Source organism: Colletotrichum truncatum (assembly GCF_014235925.2).
Source record: "Colletotrichum truncatum strain CMES1059 chromosome Unknown Contig_0004, whole genome shotgun sequence".
Classification (NCBI taxonomy): Eukaryota; Fungi; Ascomycota; class Sordariomycetes; order Glomerellales; family Glomerellaceae; genus Colletotrichum; species Colletotrichum truncatum.
Window position 1 is genome coordinate 53458 of NW_027222401.1, and position 20753 is coordinate 74210.

Consider the following 20753-nt stretch of genomic DNA (forward strand, 5'->3'; position numbering starts at 1 on the left):
GCTTCGTCTGGTCTTGGTACTACACATCGGTTTATTAATTTGAACAATCTTGTGGCTGCCATAAAAAGGGTTTGGTGAAGTGTACGGATGGATGTGCCAACTATTATGGGGACCACCGCGCATCCTGGCCGGGCCAGGTCCGATATCCTAGAAGCAGTGTTCTGTCCGTCGGAGTAAGCTTGGCCTCAATGTGCTGACCATTTAGGTACTTTTCCGATCCGACGGAGCTGCAGGCCCCATTAAAGCATGCCATCGCACGTGGGCATCAAATGAATTGTTGGGCCGAGCCGAACCGTTCATTATCGAGTAAACCTTCCAAACCCCTAAGTCCAGACATGACCTGGGCGAGACTAGGTTAGCCAATAAAGGTGAATGTACTGGGCTGCCCATACCATAGAGTCAAATTGGCCCCAACCTGTCAGATCCTCCAAGGAGTCACTGGGGCTGACGTTGAAGTCGGGAAATCCTTCAGAGTCCTGCATTTCCGCCACCGTCCGTTGCGACAAAAATGCTTCGTCATGCCCATTGGCACCCGCGGATGATGCCATTACGTCTTCCAAAGCCGCTAGGTTCTGGTTGGCATCTCTCGCTTGATTCTGGGGGTTATTCATTTGTCTTGTTGCCTCAGAACGTAGTTCTTCGAGGATGAGACAATAGCGGGATGTTAACGACCCTGGTTTTGCTATGTTTGCTATCTGCCCTTGGCATCGTTCTGCAGCGTCGTAGTGTGGACGGTAAGTCTGGTCAGGCTTATTGCTATTCTGTATGGTGTAGACATATAATATCACCGAGGCCGAGAATGCGAAGTAAGGCGTAAACTAGAAGGAATGGTTAGCCAACCTGCAACTAAAATGCTGTGAGATCTGAAGCCCAACCCAGAATGCCCGATGAAGCTGTCCGGCTTGAATAATGTCATCGACGGTGCGAACAATATTCATGGCTGCTTGTAAGCATTCTTGAACGCTCGCCTCTGTCTGTGCGCGATGGCTATCATTTTGCACCCGTCCTCTCCGGCTTCTGTTTTTCAGCCGGGCAAAATTGCTCAGCAAATGCGGGCGGTGGGTAAGAATCATGTTATGCCAGTATGCCAAGTTAAGGACGTTTCTTTGCCTCTGGAAGATTAGCACTAGCGGCGCGGCGTTCAAGTCAAGGTCGAGAAAACGACTCATGTCTGAGCGCCATGCTTTTAATTCAGTGGTATATCTCGCAGTGTGGGTAAATTTGGCAGTTAAAGAAGTAGGCCGGATTGAGTATACGTCGTGCAGGATTCCACTTTGAATTTTCGAAAGCCTGGACATGTCAATTTCTGGTTGTATGATGTGTTTTTGCCGCATATGCATAAAGGGAGCACTCACTTGGAATATGCCACTTGCCCAAGCATGACAGACTGCCCTCGGCTAGACCGTGACACCACTCCATTAGCCTGCAGGTCATCATCATCTATTGATGCAGGAAGCTCCTGGTCAATGTCGTCCTCATGAAACGTTCTTGGTCTTCCCAGTGCAGTACTCAAGTAGTTATCAAGGCTGTACGCACTCCAGAATGTGCGGCGACGACATTCTAACTGGATGTGGTCTAATGAGTCCGCAACTCTCCCACGGTGAAGACCGATGGCAAAGGCAAGACGTGCAACAGTTCCAAAAAGGCTCCAGCAATGATTTATCCGGCTTAGAGATAATAACCACAAACATTGCAGAAGCCGTGCTTGGATGCTCTCCAGTCGGACCGTCCCCTGCTCTTTGGACAGTTGCTGGCTAGCTGCCATAAAATACCGGATACTCCTTCACGTCAGCCAGGACTGGTTCGCGTAGAAGTAAGGCTTAAGAAAGTGACACCAACCTCATGTCCGAACATACAGATGTTGGCTGGGCTTCCATGTGCTCCTGCGCTATGGCAAACACCATGAATAGGACGGCCGTGCGGGCGGGGGCCTCGTCACGGTTAAGCATGCTACCCATAGTGTTGTGAAATTCTTCAAGCAGTTTCTCCGTTGTAGGTCGATGCAAAAAGCGGTCGACGGGAACAGCAAAGTCAAAGAACCTTCCAACTAGTCTTGCAGTGTTTGCTTTGTCTAACATAAGAGAGAAGGTTGGGTCAGAATATGTCTGAGGACTTTCTCCAGATGCCGCGAAGTATGGAAGCGGAGCGTCTCCAAAATTGAATATCGAAGATCCCTGAGGAAACGACACAGACTCATCCAACCGCTTTTGAACTCGTAAAAGGAAGGATACACCAGATGATGGACCGACATAGTGTCCTTCAAGGTCTGTCTGAGTGGGTTCTGGAGAGGCTCTGGAGACTGGCTCAGGTGCCGAATTTTTAGAAGGGTGTGTTATCGGCAAGACATCTATGAAAGAGTCACTGTGCTCCCCTACAGCATTCTCCTGCAGCAAGCCGAGCGTCGGGCTGGCTCCTTGTACGATGTCGTTGATTGACCCAGTTGCGTACTCTATGGCTTGTTCTTCAGACCGAAAATGGCCGGGAGTCCCTGATGCAGGCCTAGAAGATGTAACTGGCAGCAACCTTCCTCTCAGATAGGCTGCATTGTAGGTACAGGTTGCCGCAGCCTCATCGCAGAGGCGACAGGGCTGTAGGCCAGTACACCTTGTCTTTCGCCTGTTTCATGCATCAATGTTGTTTCATGGGTCGAAGTATTGATTTGGCATCATGGACCGGCCCGAGGGCTGGCCTGTAGCGTTGACTCACTTTTTGCATCGGTCACAGGCACGGGTTACGCGGGCGCGGTTCGCCCGCCTGGTCCGTTTCTCGGCTGGTGGTGGATCTTGTTGTTGCATTTGAGACGGGGAGCTTCCGAATGCTGACATTGTGGTCGTGTCCATAATGATGTCTTCAACCCGTACTGGATGCTGCAAGTATGTGTGAGAGTGTAAGGATGGATCCTGAAGCCGGATCGGCAAAGAACATTTCCGCTCCGTTGTTTTGATCAATGCCGTCGGAAGAGAAGCATGCACTAAGCAGAGAATGGGTTCGACTTATGTGAGGGGGCGCGAGTTGTACATAGTACAAGTGGGCTGTGATTCGTAAAAACCCAGACTATCCTGTGTGTAAAGCTGACTGTGTCTCCCCACTTCTACAGGGGAATCTGACTTTTCGGTTTTACACCCTTACTATTCCGTTTTCTGATTTTACTGCTTGTATATGATAAACCACAAGTGCATAGGTTCATCTTCTCATCGAGCCTACCACTCAAACATCTAAGAAAACAATATTTAAACACTTTTCAGCTAGGACAATTAAAATCAAAGCAGTCACGGCGTCTTTCCCAAAATGTGTTTTATCTATGATTTACAGATGAAGACCAAAGTACATTTGTCATATTGGTTCAGACACTAGTACCTCATACATAGCGCGTGTACCAGGTCAGGGTAACCCTGCTATGCTAGACTGTGTGGATACCTACAGTATCTCGTTCAGGAGGACTTTAGCCTACTTCTAAGCATACTGACTGCGGTCCTCCCAAGCAGGCCGGAGGTATTCGCTGTCGAATGATAGGTCTAAAGCAGACTGATGGACACCAAGGACCTTCCATTTCACCTCGACAGCAGCCCCCGCCATGTCTTGAGACCAAATACTAAGCCCAATGGTGTTGTCGCCGTGATAGTCAAGGATGCCTGGGAAAACTGGACATCGTTAACAACGAGAAGGGGATCAATGCAGCCATGTTGGAGAACTCACCAGGGAACGTAAACTCATTACCGATGTAAGGTAGGATCTTCGCAAACTGGTACCCGTTGACATACAACTGCGCTCGGAGCTTGGCTCTGTTCGCAGTGTGCAGTTCGAAAGCCAAGCTAATGTCATGTCCTTGGGGCAGGTCCAGGGGAACAACAGTGCGATAAAAGCGTGCATCCGCGCCCTCGAAGCCGTCGCTTGGCAAACCAGTCTCCCATGCGCTGTCGTCAAACCCTGGCAAGTGCCAGCCAAGGCGCTCAGCGTGAAGGCCGCCCTCGTTGTATGTGCCGCGCACCGGCTCAATAAGATGGTTTCCGCCAGCATTTCCTGCGACCTTCCACGAATTGAAGTTGAAGGTTGCGTTTTCAACACCCATGAGCCTCGCGGCCAGTATACCTCGAGGATCAGGGGCAGCTTCACGTTGCTCTTTGCCCATCGTGTCCTGAATCACAAATAGAACATTCTCGGAGTCTGGTAGCAGATTTACCCCTTCGAAGGAGGCATACAGCTCTCCGGTCTTGTTAGCCATAGCCCCAAGCCAAGCGCCGATAAACTCTCCGTTTAGATAAGCTGAGAAGCCGCTGGCTAGACCACCAATAACGCGGAGGTAGACTCCTGAAGGGGCATTGTCGACCGAAGAATTAAAACGCCCTCGCCATAAAATGTTACCGGCTTGATAGCCGTACTCATCAGCGAACAGGACAGGAAAAGTGTCCGGTGGGATGAAGTGAGGGGTCGTGTCATGGTCAGCATCTATGCTCCGGGTATCACGTTAGAGCTGAAGTGGAATAGGAGGGGCAAGTGCGGTGGAGACTTTACCAGTCCATCGAGAATCATCATATGTTGGATCGGTCTCGGGGAGGCCGTCGGCGACCTTCCATTCGGTCAAGGGTGGCAGCTGTGCCTCGACGCTCTGAACGGTTACATCCGAGGCTCCCAGTTTGCCAACCAAGGTGCCGTAAGGGGACTGAATTACATCGAGAGCAGCACCGTTGAAGGTAGCTTTGTTCACCGATTTCGGGGCCCAAATCTCCACCTCAGTCTCCCCACTCCAATCGCCAGTGACATGGATTGTGTCTCCGCTGATGCTAGCGGCTCGCACCAAATATGGGCCATGCACCAGGACTTATAAAGAGATATGTTAGTCTGTATTCGAACGTTCCACAATGTGAGCAAACAGCTTACCAGTAGTGTTTTCCCAAGCCAAAGGATCATTGTCCAGAGTTGGAGCCCAAAAGGCATAAGCTGACTCGCGATCAGCAATGACCGCCTGAATGCCATTGTCATAGTTTACGACCACATTCTTAGACTTGGATACAAAGCTGGTAATGATTCCATCCTTTGAGGGAGTGAATTGAACGCTTTGACACGTCGAGTTGCCTGTTTGCTTCCCAGAAGTCGCGTCTTTGAGCAAGAATTCTCCAGCCTCTCCGCGAGGGGCCCAAAAAACTACTACTTGTCGGTCCCCTAGGTCAGCGATAGTGAGGATCTCGGCCGTCGAGTAAGTGATCTTCTTGTCAGTCGACCCGATACGGAAATCTGTAACTAAAGTCTTGGATTGTATACCGTTAAGGGTGATGGAGTTGTTGCGTGGAATTGTAAGATCTCCAATCTCCGTAGAAACGTGTAGATGGAATTGGGAGAACTCAGTGGACGGGGAGTACTCATGACGAACAACCCAGAATGCGGCATTTGTGTCGGGATTACGAAGCTCGGTGGCAAACACGTCAGGATTAGTCGAGTAATGTGTGCCATTGCCGACGCGTTCGACCTTTGCGAAGTCGCGAGCGACACGCATGAAATAGCCAAATAGCTTGCCCTCATTGAATTTGTCGCCAATCAACCGGCTCTCTTGAATAGGTGCAGAATAGTCGTAGCTAGTCCCAACTTCAGGGAAGCCGATGTTGCCCCAGTTAGTGCCGCCATACAGCATATAGATATTGACCGCCGAGACCTTTTGAGCAAGGTTGTGACGGTAAAAGAGGTTGACCCAGGTTGGGCCAATGTTCTCGCCGCAGCCACCAGCGGGTCCATCCCAGGGGTTAAAAGAACCGCCTTGGAATTCCATGAGAAAGGATGGTTGCGTCCAGGCAACGCTCTGGAAGTGATCGTAGTAATTGAAGACTGTGTAAGGCTCAACGGCACCGTTAATGGCCAGGCATTGTTGGAGGTTGCAAGTCCAGCAGGCTGGGTAATGATCAAGTCCGTATACGTCAACTTCACCACCGACATTACTGTAATCTTTAGACCAGGAACGAGACCACATGTTAGGGTTATTCGCAGTAAAGGGGACGTCGATATCCCATTCGCGATGAGAAGACTCTAACAGCTCCATATAATTGATGGCAGTCTGATTTGGCGTCTTCAAATCGGGATTGGTAAACTGGTTTGGGTATTCATTTTCGAGTTGCCACATGATAATGGGTCCCCCGTTGGTTATAAGATAGGGGCGCACGTAGTCGGCAACAGCTTTGGAATATCGCTGCCAGGCGGCGGTGTATTTGGGGTGATCATCACGGAGTGGCCCATACTCTCCTGTTGTGAGCCAACCAGGAAAGCCACCTCCGTTCGCTTCAGCATTGCTGTAAGGTCCTGGTCGATAGACGATGTAAAGACCAATCTCTTGAGCAACTTCAAAGGCCTTGGCAAAGTCGTGGGCACCGTTTTCAAAATCCAGCGTTTCATTGTTAGGGGCATGCCAGCCCCAATGTTCATAAAGTGCAATGGTATTAAAACTTCGCCAAAATTAGAATGATCGTGAACTTTTGTTTAGGTTTTACTTACCCCGCTGCTTTAATCTTTTCCAGGATGTCTCTCCAAAGCTCAGGAACTGGAATGCGCCAGAGGTGTAACTAGGTATGGAAGTCAATAGGCTGTTCAACTTCTGCATCAAATCAACGTGCATCCATTTCAAACGTACTTCACCAGACCACATAAAAAGCCGTTGGCCGTTGACCTTTACACTATAATGATCCCTTGTGTAGTAAAGTCAATATCATGCGGGTTCAGAGCAGGAACAGAGGCATTCCCACCATTGAACAATTTTGTTGAGCCCATTGTCATGTAGTGGCCATCTTTGACCTAAAAGGGCCGGTATAAGATTGAAGAATATGAATAGAAAGAGACTTTTCATGGTGAAAATTTGTTATACTGTGGTTTACATTCAAAGTGAAACTGCCCATGAACACCCTCTTCTTTTATGAACAGCCCGCAGACATTTAAAGATTTTTTCTTCACAGCTCGGATATCACATTGACAATTTCAGATTGCTCGGCTGCCGTAGTCACTTACACCGTTCAGGTATGTGATGACCAGTATATGCCACTATTCCCGATCGAAACCTCTAGCCCGCATCTCATCTCTTCATATGCAGTCTTTCCCCGCACCTTGGCGGCATGGCTACTACGTTAATGCCCTCCTTCACGAAGGTATGGTGATGACAGGTCGTAGTCTCATCGCAACCTTTTTCCGATCCGTTTCCGTGAAGCCGTCTTGCTTCCGACGGAAGTCTGCGGGTCTCATTTTAGAGGGGGGCACTTTCAACCTTGTGGCATATTTTGGAAATACATTCAGGACGAACTTCACCATAATGTAGGGTCTCATCCGATTTCGGTTTGGAAAAGGGGGAGCCAGGCGGTTAATACATGGGTGTACACCACACAGGGAGGAGAAGCTTGGCTCCGAATAACGTCGCACACCCACTTCTCGCACACCCCCACATTTCGCACACCCATAAATTGGGTCATCATGAGGTATTCATCAACTTCATAACTATAAGTCTGATTCGTCTCCTGCAACTGTGATACTATCGCCAGTTTTAATAGGTAATTCAGGCTCGCTAGATTCATCTGAGCTATCCTCAATTTCGCCAGCCTCAATTTGGGCTTTGTGAATTGCCTCAATGTTGGCAAACTTCGAATTTGGGCTCATTTGGACCTTACGCCGCTTCCGTACCATTCCAGCCTCAACTTCTGCTTCCAACATTGCAATCTTCTTCTCTGCTGTAGCCAATTGATAGTCCTTTTCATCAAATCCCTTTTGAACCTTCCGAAACAACAGTCGCTGCGTTTGCTGATCTTTATCCAACTTGCTGAATAAGCTAAGTTGATCATATAGATCAACTGTCTTCTTGGGCGTTGACCAGGCTACTATGGATGTAGCAGATGCCCAGTTTTCGTCTTTTCCACCATCAGAGGCCCTCATAGGCGTAGAATAGCCTGGCTTTGAGTGTTACGGCCAGCTATCTGACAGTAGGGTTCTGCTAACAGAAGGTGCAGTAAGAGACTAACACTGGTTCGTAGAGGTCGTTCTGGTAGATCGTAGGGTTAGGGTAAGGTGATCAGTCTTACACTATGGTAACGAGGTTCTTAGTATTCACAATACTGAGAGGTAAGCTGAAAGTCATTCGAGGATGAATCACAAGTTGATTGCTGAAGAACTATCTAGAGGGCTTGAGCAGGTACTCAAGTCCTGGTCTATATAGGAGTCTATCTACACGTATTGTCTGTAGTCGTTGGAGATCATATTGATCGAACATGATCCGTTGGCCCCCAACTCTTCTTGGATCATTCTGACCTAGAATGATTCATCACGTGACTTGTTCCGTTCTATAGTTCTTCCGTTCCGAGAGGTTACCTTTTGTTCCCGTGGCCCTGCATACAAAGTCCTGTCATAACCGCCCAACCGAGTGGGTCCTGTTAGGTGTATCTAACGGGTCGTAACATTGAGGGCTTGGAAGCATTCTCAAGCAGTAGAGGGCTCATGAGCGGTCGAGCTATCGAAATGGGCCATAGTCCTGTTGCTTTCCAGCCGCTTCTGATATTCTTGCTTGAAAATGCCATCTGGCGTGCTTTTCCATAGCAGGTAAGAAAGTTCCGTTTGCCTACAACTGTAGAATCGTTGTGTTGAATGAGGTATCCAAGCTCTTTTCGATAGGTCGCCTTGAGAGGCCCAAAGACTGCTTGGTCTAGAGGTTGGAGAACGTGGGATGTATGTGGCGGTAGGAAAAGGAGATATATCTTGTGTTTATAACAGAGATACATAAATTCTGTTGTTTCATGACTGCCATGACCGTCTAGGATCAATAGTCTCTGCTCAGAGGGATGATCAGGCTTAGTCAGAGGGATAAAGATGTTCTCAAGCCATTCCACAGCTGTAGAGTCTGAAGTCCAGCCATTCTCAGTTGCTGTGAACTTCCAACCACTGTAAATATCACGTTTATGGATATCAAGAGGAAACCATTGTTGTTGAACCGATTTCCCTCGATAAATAACAAGTGGAGGAAGCGCCTGACCAGTTGCAGAGACACACTCAAGCATAGTTGTCCAAGCCCGAGACCCAGGCTGTTTTTTTCGCATTGATGAGCTTTCTGATGATCCCAGTACTAAGCCATTTGATCCTCTGCCTTCTAGGATACCAGTTTCATCCATGTTATAGCGATGATGTGGTTTGATCGCCTTGATCTCTGGAAGGGCGAGTTGTTGAAACCATTGCCTGATTACATTAGTTGAGGCCCCATTGACACGCTTAGAATCGATGGCTCTAGCTCTATGAACCTTGATTGATGGATTTCTCTTAATAAAGAACTGAATCCAGTTTCTCCCAAGTGGCTGGGTAGTGCCTCTGATGTCTAGGATTCGCTGGGCAAATTCCTTGAGTTGTTGATGTGTTGGCGGCAGCCCTAACGCCGCCTGGATACGCACCCATTCAGCTAAGTGACTTTCCTGTGCTGGAGATAGCTTCTGGAAGCTAGAGAAAGCTACATTTCTTGCCTGTGAACCCTTTAATCGAGACTGGAGGGTTGATGGTGGAATTCCAGCATCATGAGCTGCCTTTCGGACACTCTGCCCACTTGCAACTGCATTGAGAGCTTGATTGACTTCTGTTTCCGTATACTGGCCCATTAAGCGTATAAGAGTAACTATTCAAAGAATTATAATAATCGCTGTAAAAGTGGTGAAGATATTAAAGAATGTTGAAGAGGGTAAAATTCTACATGAGCGATTTATGGGTGTGCGAAATGTGGGGGTGTGCGAGAAGTGGGTGTGCGACGTTACATTACGCAAGTGTAGTAAAAGGTAAATGACAATGTCAGTCATTTTTACGTGGCAAATTATTGCAAAACGGATAGATTCAAATGCTCATGTGCTGGTTAAAGTCAGGTAGCATTGACTTCATCACATCATGGCTTACCACAGTACTGCTGCGGGTGATGTAATGAGGCCGCAATAAACGTAACATATGATTTCGATTTTGAACTGTGGATCGATCCAAAACTGGGTCAATTATTGAAGTGAATGCAGCAAGACTAGGTACTGATGACAAACTCGGATAACATCAAAGATAAAATCCCTTATGGTTATGCTCCTACGGCACACACTAACGACGGCATATCAAAGGTTCAAATGGTGCCAAATACAGAAAGGCTCTCGTAAGCTTTGCCGGTGGAATCAAACATTGGGTTTTGTTCGCAAGAAGAGCCCAGCGATGGGTTCGAAATCCAGCTAGGTTCCCAGTAATTAAGCCCAGTAGCTCCAGGGACCTGCTTAAGGGTGTTTGCAAGCTGGGTGATGTATTGTACTTGTCCCGCCGGAGTGAGTGGAATATTAAGCTGGTCAGCCGGGAAAGGATAATCCGGGTTTGTGCACTGAGTTGGCCAGTTGGTCTCAACCACCTGCACCTCCTTTCCGTATTGGTTGGCAACACTAGTGAGGGTACTTCTCAGCGCTTCGAATGTTGCTCCCTCCCCCCAAAATGGGTAGAAGGAGACAGCAATTACGTCCCAGTCACTCGTGGAGAGAAGGCCCGTCCCCAGAACCATATTGTAAAACCAATGCTGCACCTCACTGTCATAACCGTGCGCAAGATGTGTAACGATTTTGGTGTGGTCGCCGAGTCTGGAGGCGCGTATGGCACTGGTACCAGCTTTCAGCAAACGAGCCAAATTGTTTGGCTCATCGTATTTTCCAGTTGGCCATAGCATGCCTCCAACAATTTCGTTGCCGATAGTTATAATCTCTGGGTATAGTCCAGCCGCCGCAAATGTCTCGCAGAGATCCGCGGTGTAGCGGTACAATGTTGTTTCGAGGCTGTCGATGTCTTCCGGCCACCCTGTGGGGATATCCTGCAATGATGGGTTCGTCCACGTGTCGCTGTAATGAAGGTTTAGTCCAAAAAGGAGACCGGCGGCCGTGGCCCTCTTCGCAAGTTCGAGATTATACTGAATGCCATAGTCGCCTTCAACAGTCCAGACACGTTGTCGCACAATGTTTACCCCAGCTTCGACGAGGATGTGTTCAAGGGGTAATGCAACGCCCTGGGAGTTCTTGTGAACAATTCCATTTCGTTCTTCGACAAGGATGGACGACCAATCTACGCCCCGATACTGTAAACCGACAGTAGTTGCGTTTGTAGAGAGTGAGTCAATTGACTTGCAAGCTGAAACTGCAGAAAGGGTAACCAGTACCATGAAGGAAAAATGGAACAGCATTGTGGTGTCTGGTAATGCTATTGTTTGGCCGAAAAGGAATGGCAAATTGGCTACAAACGTTTGAAAGCTGGATAGAGCAAAAGTTGTTAAACCCATGAAGGGTTGGTAAGATTTATAACTTAGAATATATAAATGCTACAGACGGGATGATAAGCAGCTCAACCTCGGTTGGCAACTTTGGTGCTTCGGATAATTTCCATCATGAAAATAAGTCTGTCTCAGGTAAGAGGTTTGACACCATTATCAGATAGCTACATATCATCTGTACTCGTCGCAAATAAGATCTCAGGATTGCGCGTAATTTCGGCTCGGTTTCCAGTATCCATCGGAGGCTATGTTGTACGCATATGGGAGACGGTTGATGCGGTCTCGGGTGGCGAGGATGTCGTGATCTGAACCAAAGATAGAGTAGGCCGAAGTTTTCTTGCTTCTGTCAAGCTAGACCTGTGTGGAGGAGTCTAAGCTAAAACTAGTAACTGTACGGCGGTGAATCCTGTCCTGCAGATCGTGATTAAACGGATGGGTTGCATTAAATCTCGATTGAGAATGCTCAAGATTTATGTGTACGCGGTACTAATGTCACGAAAGTACACCCAGGCTTCCAAGTATCAAAATATGGTAATCAACATTGACTGTTTCGATGGTATTGTAGCGTTCATGGGTACTGAGCCTGAGCTGGAAAAGGGGTATTTCTCATCCTCCTAATTTGAATGTTTCCCCGTTAGATTCCCTATTTGTGTACAGTTACTACATACCTCATCCCATTAACTTCAGCATGGCGACCAATCCGAGCTATTCCATTTAAAAGCAAACAGAGAATATCCATGCATATTTTATCAAACACTCCGTAATCTGATGCTCGCCGTTGGAGAGAAAATTTACAGTATCCGTATCCGGTTGGCTAGTGCCCTTAGGCCATGGGCCTCTTGCCATGTCATAGCCGATGGGAAAGAAGGGGCTGTTCTGCATAATTCAGCTGTCTTGAGGGACAGTAGTATACTTATGCTACTTACTGCTAGCCACTAATATTTTCAGCATTAATTACGTGTCTGATGTTGGAATGCAGCAGGCCAATGGATACATGTTGCTTTTGGCCTTTCTGGTTGACGCAATACGGAGCATCCGCCTCGGTGTTTCCTCCATGTGGGCCAGCCGGCCCACTAAAACTGCAGCTTGCTGACAATTCCGTAATTCTATTATGGATACGAAAGCCATGTTTTCTTTACAGCGGTTAGACACCCGTCGGAGGTTCTTTCGGAATCGATGCCGCTATCCGACGGAAGAGCTCCGACCACGTTCATCTGATCTGAGAAATCGCTGAAAGCACCACCAAGCGCAACATAGACTGATCAGAATCTGAATCTTGATACCCCAGACTGCTTGTCAAATACCTTCCCCGCGGGGTAAAGGCGGAATCAGACGGAGTTAGCCAATGAAGACTGAAGCCTTCCCGTCGGGAGCTATTGCATGCAGCCAGGCGGTACGTTATACGCCATTATGCTGCAGGTAGGCGTTTCCATGATCAGGGGATCAATGTGTTTTTAAAGCGTAGTGTATGCGGATACTTCTTCGCATTGAGAATATTAGTTCCTAACTCCCCATTGAACTCTCTTCGTGATACTTTCAAAACTCGCTGCCTTCTCAATTCATCAGAGTTTTACCAGACCTTATACTGCGCTTTGGGGATCTCATTTCCATCTTCAGCAACTGTTTTCCCACATTACCTTCAAAAACCTATTCGCATTGTTCAGAATGGGCACAGAACCTGTACAAGGGACAGCAGATTTATCCAAGATTGAAGCGCCAATTACATGGAAAGCATATCTTATTTGTGTCTCTGCAGCCTTTGGTGGCATTTTCTTCGGCTATGACATTGGGTGGATGTCCGGTGTCTTGGGCATGCCGTATTTCATTGAGCAACACACTGGGGTGCAGTATGACTTTGACGCCGGCGTCCCCGTTGACAATTCCCAGCCCTTTGCTATCTCTTCTAGAGATAAGTCACTTATGACCTCCATTTTGTCGCTTGGAACATTCCTCGGAGCGCTTATTGCGGGCGATTGTGCCGACCTGATAGGTCGCCGCCTAACGATCGTCATGGGCTGTGGCATCTTCTCTATCGGCGTTATTCTCCAGATCTCCGGCAACGGGCAGCTTGTTTTGATGACTCTGGGACGCCTGATCGCTGGATTGGGTGTCGGCTTTGAGTCTGCCGTCATCATTTTATACATGTCCGAGGTGGCACCCAAAAAGATCCGTGGTGCTGTTGTATCAGCGTATCAGTTCTTCATGTATGTCCCAGCCTTGTGAGTTGAAAAAGTCGGAATTCTAACTTCTCAATAGCACAATTGGTCTCTTGCTCGCCAACTGTGTTGTATACGCTACCCAAAACAGACCTGATTCGGGATCCTATCGCATTCCTATTGGGGTCCAATTTCTGTGGGCAGTTGTCCTGGCCGCCGCACTTGCATTACTTCGTAAGGTTTCTTCTATCTATGTTTGAGAAGAGACTGAAAGAGCTAACTCTGCCATCTTTTCTTAGCTGAATCGCCACGATACTTGGTGAGAAAGGGTAACATCGAAGCGGCCACAAAAGCGCTGTGCTACGTCCGCGGGCAGCCTGCAGAATCCGAATACATCAGAGACGAACTTGCGGAGATTCTAGCGAATTTTGAATATGAGTCTGCCATGATTCCAAACCAAGGATACGTCCAGTCATGGCTCGTTTGTTTCAAAGGGCCCATCTCCAAGCCAAGTTCTAACATAAGAAGAACTATAGTTGGAGCTGGAATCCAAGCTACTCAGCAACTATCTGGGATGAACTTCGTTTTTTACTTTGGCACCACGTTCTTTCAACAACTGGGCACAATTTCCAACCCCTTTCTCATATCCTTGATTACAACACTGGTCAACGTGCTTACGACACCTCTGGCATTCTGGACCATCGAGCGCTTTGGACGTCGGCCCTTGCTGATTTATGGCGGCCTTGGCCTATTTGTCACACAGTTCATCATCGCTGCCGTCGGCACCGCCCAACCCAATAACGAGGTGGCAGTTAAAGGAATGATTGCGGTCATCTGCTTCCAAATTTTCTTCTTCGCGACCACCTGGGGGCCGGCTGCTTGGGTCGTTGTGGGTGAAGTCTTTCCGTTACCAATTCGCTCCCGCGGGGTGGCCATATCAACCGCATCCTGTTGGTTTTGGAATTGCGTTTTGGCGGTCATTGCGCCATACATGACGGGAGATGAAAAGGGTGCGGTTAACTTGGGGCCTAAAATCTTTTTCTTCTGGGGTTCTCTCTGCTTCCTAAACACCTTGTTTGCATATTTCTTGGTTCCTGAGATGAAGGGTCTATCATTGGAGCAGGTCGATCAAATGCTGGCGGAAACAACTCCTCGAAATAGTGCAAAATGGGTCCCAACCACAACCTTTGCAGCCGAGATGGGCCACTTGCAGAAGCAGAGGAGTGTCTGTAGTGAGACTGTACGGGAGACAGTAGTGTGATGCGTTGAGCAAAACCAAAACCTCATGGATGGATTTTCTTGTAGGATCAGGGTAATTGTTACGTTGACAATGGTTATATGTGAGAATTTCGTGCGTTTAGTTGGATAGTAGCCAAGCATATTTAATGAATAAGTCTAATTTCTGGAACATATTACGACCAAGATTTGTATTTCTCGTTTTATGAAAGCTGAGGTATCGTGTGATATATTAGCCATAATCACGAGTTGAGTCATACAAAACTTTGGCTATGTAAATCTTTCAGCAGAAGTTGTACCTATGAGGAAATATACGGAGTGGTTGTTTGCTAAATCATAGCAAAGACCACATTACACTTACTTCTTGAACGAACTCGAGGTCAGAGAAGCTCTCATGCCTGATCTATCTTTGGAAACCACCTCAAAAGATGCCATACTAGACGTTAACGCCGCAATAAATGCTCGAAAATACCAACTAAGTCAGTGGCTTTAATTGCCCAGATAAGGGCTGGGGTGACAGATCGATCAAGTCACACAAATGCTGAGATTAGGGTCATGCTACACTTGGGTATCAACCTGTTTTATGATTTGTGGTAATTGACAAATACGACCCTACTTGATCCGTTGACACACATGTCCAAAAAGGGTCAATAAATCTATGGGGTCAACAGAGAGCGAGTAATCCAATGATAATGGCTGATGTCGCACAAACAGCTGCATTCTTGGCAAAGCTTCAAACTAACGTGTCAAAAGCATCGTTCTTTAAGGGTAGCATTCATAGCAATATGGAGATTTAGAAAGGATTTGCTCATCTTGAGGACCATATAGCTCGTCTTTCGGATACAGCCGTCGTTCGAAAGTCAAGCGCACATGAAAGAGCTACTTGTCTGAGTTTACCTCGGCTTGACATCTATGTCGTGGATACCGGTCCTGATATGGGAATACACAAAACGGACAACTTCAATATCGGGGAAATTACCCGGCTTGCGACGGGAGTAAAGGCGGTTTTCTTGTGGAGATGTATATGGTAAAGGTTAGCTCACAGCCTGATAGACTAAGGAATCAAGCTGCTCTTGCAACTCTGCAGGTGGCTTATGCCATGATCCCCACTTAGGCGGTTGTAATCAAGATGTATTACAGAAGATGTACAGACTAAGCGAGAAGACGTTCAACGTAGCCCATTACTGAAGTCCACTCTGGGTTAGGAAAGCGGCACTCTTTTCAGAACAAACACCATAAAACAGGGGGGTGTCACATTTTCTGTGCCCGGTGTAATGTCGTGCCCATGGCCCCCCACACCCTCCTCCTCCTCCTCCTCCTTCTTCTTCTCCTCCTCCTCCTCGAACTTGGAGCTAATGCCGGTGGATTTGGATCGGGCCGCAGCTCGGGGACCAGGCTAGGCTGTCTGCAGGTGCTCGGGGAACGGGAAACCTTACGCAATGCACAGTGTTACATCTGGGCAACAGATCGGCTAGGCTTGGGTCGTGTTGTACTATCAGGGTTTCCTCAAGCATCAGCCCGATACATTACCGTAGAAGCTCCTCCTCCCGGAATTCCACCCGTCCACAAGGACAGATTTCCTGCTGGCTCTCAAACTGCCACCCCCCTGTAAAAAGGCAAGCAGGCTGGCTGGCCCCGAAAATTAGCTACGAATAGGAGAAGCTGCATGTCAAACACACCCAAACGATAGCTCCACAGTGGATTTTTTGCAGCGGGATGAGTTGATGCGGAACGAAGAGAATTGGCTGGGCTAGACCAGTCGTGTGGGGGGCAAGTTTGGAGGTGCATGCATGGCCGGTGAAGGCGATTGCGACATAAAAACAGTACGGAAATGCACTCAACCACTAGCCTTTTGATATTCTGTAACGAAGAGCCCGATGCAAAGCCTATTGGGGCGTTCTGGATGGAATCCCGCCAAACAGAACTATGCGATTGGGCTGACTAAGGTAAGCATGGCGCTGGAGATCGGCCAGCGGCTCCTGATTTATGTGTGTAGGTATGTATGTATGTGTGTATACGCACAATACGATACAAGTAATACACGTACGGTAGGGCGGCATGGGCCGCCCGATCGCGCCATGCCACCGCCACCAGGTGACTAATAAATACAAACGAATCGTCTTTTTGCCCACCACCATTTCGGTTCTATTACCCCGCGGTGTCCACGACTGTGTGCAACAAAACCCCCTTTCAACCAGACCACGACAGCTACTCGGTCTGCATATGGGAAGACCAACGTCGATTGTACAGAGAGAAGGTAAAGAGCGGCACGCGATCATGTTTATGACACTGAAAAGCTCCGGCGATGGCGGTAACGCCGGCATGGTGCAGGTTGCCTCGAGGCACGCCGGTGTGGGCGGGAAACGGACGCGTCGGGGGTCGAGCAAAAACTCCGATTACCAGCAAGTCCACACAATGAATGTAAGTTCTATCCAACGCCCAGCGACTACTACTGCAAAGTATGTTGCTTTGGTCGGACCTTTTGCCTCGTTGCTCTAGCCCGGACCCTCTCACAGTGGCACTTCAATTCTCATCTTGCTACGTTTGGGGGCCCGCTTTCATCCCAACATCCACGTGGATGCGGTGGCTATGAATGTGGAGAAGCGACGCCGAGAGCGAGGGAAAAGAACGAGAAGAAGAAGAAGAAAAAGAGAAAATTGAGGCTCACGTCTTCGTCTCATATGTTCGGAAATATGCTAACCTGCATAGACCCGTGCTTCTGCGCGTCCCGAAGATTCACCCAGTTCTTCCAGAGGCTGTGACAAATGTAGTTCGTGCACAAAGTCTCGCAACGGTGCCTTGGACGACTCCATCCGCAGCTCCCTGTCAGATAACCACAACCACACGTTGGCGACTAGTATGGACCATGATGCAGTGGATGCAACGTACCACCGCAACAACCTGCAGGACGGTATGTCGATCTCATGCAATCAATCCCGTTGTATCACCCAGACACGTCTTGTAGTGGCCAACTTAGCAGAGCTTAAGGCTTCGCTGGCCTAAATTTCACAACCAACAGGGCAAATATGTGCTGACTGCGAAGTAGTTCTCAACTTGTCTGAAGCCGCAGAGACACTGACGCGTTCATTGTCGCCAACCATGCCGACTCCGACGTCTTTCGACAGCCTCCTGGAAGCATCAGAGTCTCCCATGCCGCTATCTCTGTCTCTGGATGAGTTTCTTACCTCCGACACGGGAAGCTCAAACGGCTCCGGAGCTTGTTCCTGCACCAACAACTTGCTCAAGATCGTCCAGCAGTTCGATGACGACGACTTTGGGCTGACCTCGCTGTCGTTGGACGAAGTAATGAAACTGCAGAAGTGGATACTCTTTCAGTGCTGCCAACCTCTCGACTGTCCGTCTTGCCAAGCACTGCCAGCCGTTCATACCGTTCTTTTAATCATCTGCGACCGCATGACCGAGATATTCGAATGTATCGAGAAGCGCATCCGCCGCACAAACAGCCAGCCTCACAGGACAAAAGGGCCAAACGAGACGAATTACATGACAGACGGCATCAATTTTACGTCGGTCGAAGTGAGACAGTCGTCAGGCAACCTCTTTGACGCATCCACGGGCAACGTTGCCGGCCAAATGGACTGCAACCCCCACCTCTTCTCGCTCGAATTCCAGAGGGGTTACTCGGACGAGGAGCAGGTCCACATGATACGGGTGTTGCTGAAGTTGCAAATACGCAACTTTCGCAGCCTGCTGGTACGTGTGCACGACGCCAGTCAGGCCTCGAGCAGGGAAGCGCGCAAGTCCAAGGTGAAGTCGCTCACGACGAGGCTGTCGACGGCTGAGATTGGGATTGAGAACTCATTACGAGACACGCTCAAGAAGATAATGGTCAACATGCCCAATACTGACTTTGTGCGGTAGCATAGAGTTTGTTGGGTGGGGTGATGATGGTGCGTTTTTCCAGCAACAGAGAGGGGGGTGGGGTGGACAATTTGATCGTGCGAGTACAGTGTTTTTTTTATAAAAGGCGTCAAAGGGTTACAAGTGTCACATGAAACTGAATATGATGGAATACAGAACGTCATCGATTTACCGCGTTTTAGTGTTTGAGGGCGCGTGATGTGATTTTCTCACCTGCAGCACACTGCATTGTTTTCGCTACCTTATCTAGCACACCCTCCTGTGTCCCTTTACTGAGCACCGGTATTTCGAGGATTGACAACTACTTCGATCTTACTCTGGGGGGTGAACCAAGAGCCATTAATCTTCCATTCTCCATCTCCGACAACTTCGAGGTCAAAGTTGCGATAAAGCTCGAAAGCAACCTTCCACATTTCCAGTATGGAAATACTTTTCCCAATGCAGCTACGTGGGCCATATCCGAACTTTTGGTAAGGAAGGAGAATGTTGATTAGCTCAAGTTCATTACCATGGAATTTGCAAGACGAATAGTGGAGTCAATACTCACAGAAAATTGGTTTCGCTTCATCTCCTTAATTCGCTCCTCGTCACCTTCGATCCACCGTTCAGGGCGGAACGTGTGCACGTCTTCCCCGAAGATGGCCTTGTTTCGATGAATGACCCACGCGTTGACCCCAACGATGGTGCCCTCCTTAAGATGGACGTCGTGCAGGGTAATGCCGCCCTTCGGGACCTCACGTTCAAGAATGAAACCCGTGGCTGGATGCATCCGCATGGCTTCATTGATGACTGCCGTCCTGATGGGGTGAAATTCAAGTCAGTAAAGACTCTGAACGAATGAAGGATGTGGGCTTACAAGTAAGGCAGCTTGACAGACTCCGCGTAGGTGATGGGGTTGGAGGCTCTCCCCTCACGCACTGCGCTATCGATTTCATCGACAAGCTTGATCTTTTTTTCGGGGTACTTGCTCAAGTAGTAGATGACAGAACTCAGACTAACTGCTGTAGTGTCCGATCCGGCAATGCTGTATCGCTCAATTAGCGTCGCTTTCGGCTGCAAGTTTGAGAGGCTAGGGCGACTCACACGTTTGTAGTAGTTATGGCAATGATTTCATCAAGGGTCAGGCCGTCGGGGTCGGCCTTGTGAGATGCTAGGAGCTGGTTCAGGATGTCTTTGCGCTCAACTGGCTTGTTAAGACGCTCTTGCACCTGTGCGAGGGAAAACTGCAGGATCTTGTTCGTCTTTTCTATGCTGGGGAAGAGCTTCGGAATCAACGGGTTGCCCAGCAAAAACTTGTGGGCGAGGGGGATTTGACCAATCTGTTTATGAAGTTAACTGTTGAGATGGGATATTATGGATAATAGAGGTCGCAACTAACCAGGGACACATAGACCAGGAGACCGCTGATTGCGGCAATGATTCCGTCGAGGTCTTCTCCCTTCTCCAGGAATCCCAAGTCTTTGGAAAAGTTGACTTCACCAAGGACATCAAAAGCAAAGTAATGCATCCACGATACCGGGTTGATTGGCACTTTGCCGTCCTTGGATACCTCACGGAGGCGCTGTAGCAAAAGGCTTACACACTTGTCAACATATGGCTCTAGCCCCACTACGGTATCCATAGAGAAGGCCTTGACAGAGCCACGCTTGAGCCTCATGTGGTAGTCATTGCTCCTTGTAGTGAAAAGTGTTGGGAGAAATTTGCCGCGGTAGATGGCCTCGGCTAAAGGGTAAAAGGCCGACTGCGGAGAGATGCATGATGTCAGAAAACACATTCGACCAGGATAATCATGTTTTGATTCTTATCTGTGGGTGGAACACACCTTGGGGAACACGTTCTGAACGCCGTAAATGGCCCGCATGCTCTTTGGGTCCGCCAGCGAGACATGGTTGGGTCCGATCCTGACAATGTCGCCATAATCCTCATGGACCCGCAGATTCTCTCTGTGCATGTTCTGCTTCCATACTGCTTGCAACTTCCACAAGTTGGAAAAGCTGGCGAGCCAGGGCCCCGGTATGTCCTTCAGACCCTGACGGCGTTTCGTAAGGTAAATTTGCGTGAAAACGATCACTAGCAATGTTACCAACGGGTGGCTTTTCACCCAGGTCCATCCAAGATCCAGGTTCGTGGTAGGGATGGTAAAGGAGTCGGTGGTGTTAGTGGCCATGATTGTACTTGGTGGACCCTTGATAATGAAACGATCCGTAGTT

The 20753-nt window shown here is 48.5% G+C and overlaps 8 protein-coding genes across 8 annotated transcripts; 2 read left to right on the forward strand and 6 right to left on the reverse strand.

Moving 5' to 3' along the window:
- Positions 1–350: 350 nt before the first annotated feature.
- On the reverse strand, positions 351–2795 carry CTRU02_206797 (fungal specific transcription factor domain-containing protein; the record flags this gene model as incomplete). Its single annotated transcript, XM_070204778.1, has 6 exons — positions 351–818; positions 876–1290; positions 1356–1784; positions 1840–2089; positions 2117–2616; positions 2707–2795. 6 exons carry the CDS (start codon positions 2793–2795, stop codon positions 351–353), a joined length of 2151 nt encoding a protein of 716 aa, XP_070061311.1.
- A 658-nt stretch (positions 2796–3453) lies between these two features.
- Positions 3454–6628, reverse strand: CTRU02_206798 (glycosyl hydrolase family 35; the record flags this gene model as incomplete). Its single annotated transcript, XM_036733014.1, has 6 exons — positions 3454–3641; positions 3697–4446; positions 4513–4818; positions 4879–6428; positions 6478–6545; positions 6614–6628. 6 exons carry the CDS (start codon positions 6626–6628, stop codon positions 3454–3456), a joined length of 2877 nt encoding a protein of 958 aa, XP_036575245.1.
- An 836-nt stretch (positions 6629–7464) lies between these two features.
- CTRU02_206799 (transposase) lies at positions 7465–7896 on the reverse strand (the record flags this gene model as incomplete). The annotated part of the gene is made up of 1 exon (XM_070204779.1): positions 7465–7896. The coding sequence occupies one exon, from the start codon at positions 7894–7896 to the stop codon at positions 7465–7467; it is 432 nt and encodes a 143-aa protein (XP_070061312.1).
- A 494-nt stretch (positions 7897–8390) lies between these two features.
- On the reverse strand, positions 8391–9596 carry CTRU02_206800 (transposase; the record flags this gene model as incomplete). Its single annotated transcript, XM_036733015.1, has 1 exon — positions 8391–9596. One exon carries the CDS (start codon positions 9594–9596, stop codon positions 8391–8393), a length of 1206 nt encoding a protein of 401 aa, XP_036575246.1.
- A 497-nt stretch (positions 9597–10093) lies between these two features.
- On the reverse strand, positions 10094–11161 carry CTRU02_206801 (arabinogalactan endo-1,4-beta-galactosidase; the record flags this gene model as incomplete). The annotated part of the gene is made up of 1 exon (XM_036733016.1): positions 10094–11161. One exon carries the CDS (start codon positions 11159–11161, stop codon positions 10094–10096), a length of 1068 nt encoding a protein of 355 aa, XP_036575247.1.
- Positions 11162–12934: 1773 nt separating this feature from the next.
- On the forward strand, positions 12935–14686 carry CTRU02_206802 (MFS monosaccharide transporter; the record flags this gene model as incomplete). The annotated part of the gene is made up of 3 exons (XM_036733017.1): positions 12935–13473; positions 13526–13659; positions 13725–14686. The coding sequence occupies 3 exons, from the start codon at positions 12935–12937 to the stop codon at positions 14684–14686; spliced, it is 1635 nt and encodes a 544-aa protein (XP_036575248.1).
- Positions 14687–16938: 2252 nt separating this feature from the next.
- Positions 16939–18543, forward strand: CTRU02_206803 (uncharacterized protein; the record flags this gene model as incomplete). Its single annotated transcript, XM_036733018.2, has 3 exons — positions 16939–17082; positions 17371–17572; positions 17708–18543. 3 exons carry the CDS (start codon positions 16939–16941, stop codon positions 18541–18543), a joined length of 1182 nt encoding a protein of 393 aa, XP_036575249.2.
- A 269-nt stretch (positions 18544–18812) lies between these two features.
- CTRU02_206804 (cytochrome p450 oxidoreductase) lies at positions 18813–20710 on the reverse strand (the record flags this gene model as incomplete). Its single annotated transcript, XM_036733019.1, has 6 exons — positions 18813–19007; positions 19091–19340; positions 19400–19567; positions 19627–19862; positions 19922–20284; positions 20366–20710. The coding sequence occupies 6 exons, from the start codon at positions 20708–20710 to the stop codon at positions 18813–18815; spliced, it is 1557 nt and encodes a 518-aa protein (XP_036575250.1).
- Positions 20711–20753: the final 43 nt, after the last annotated feature.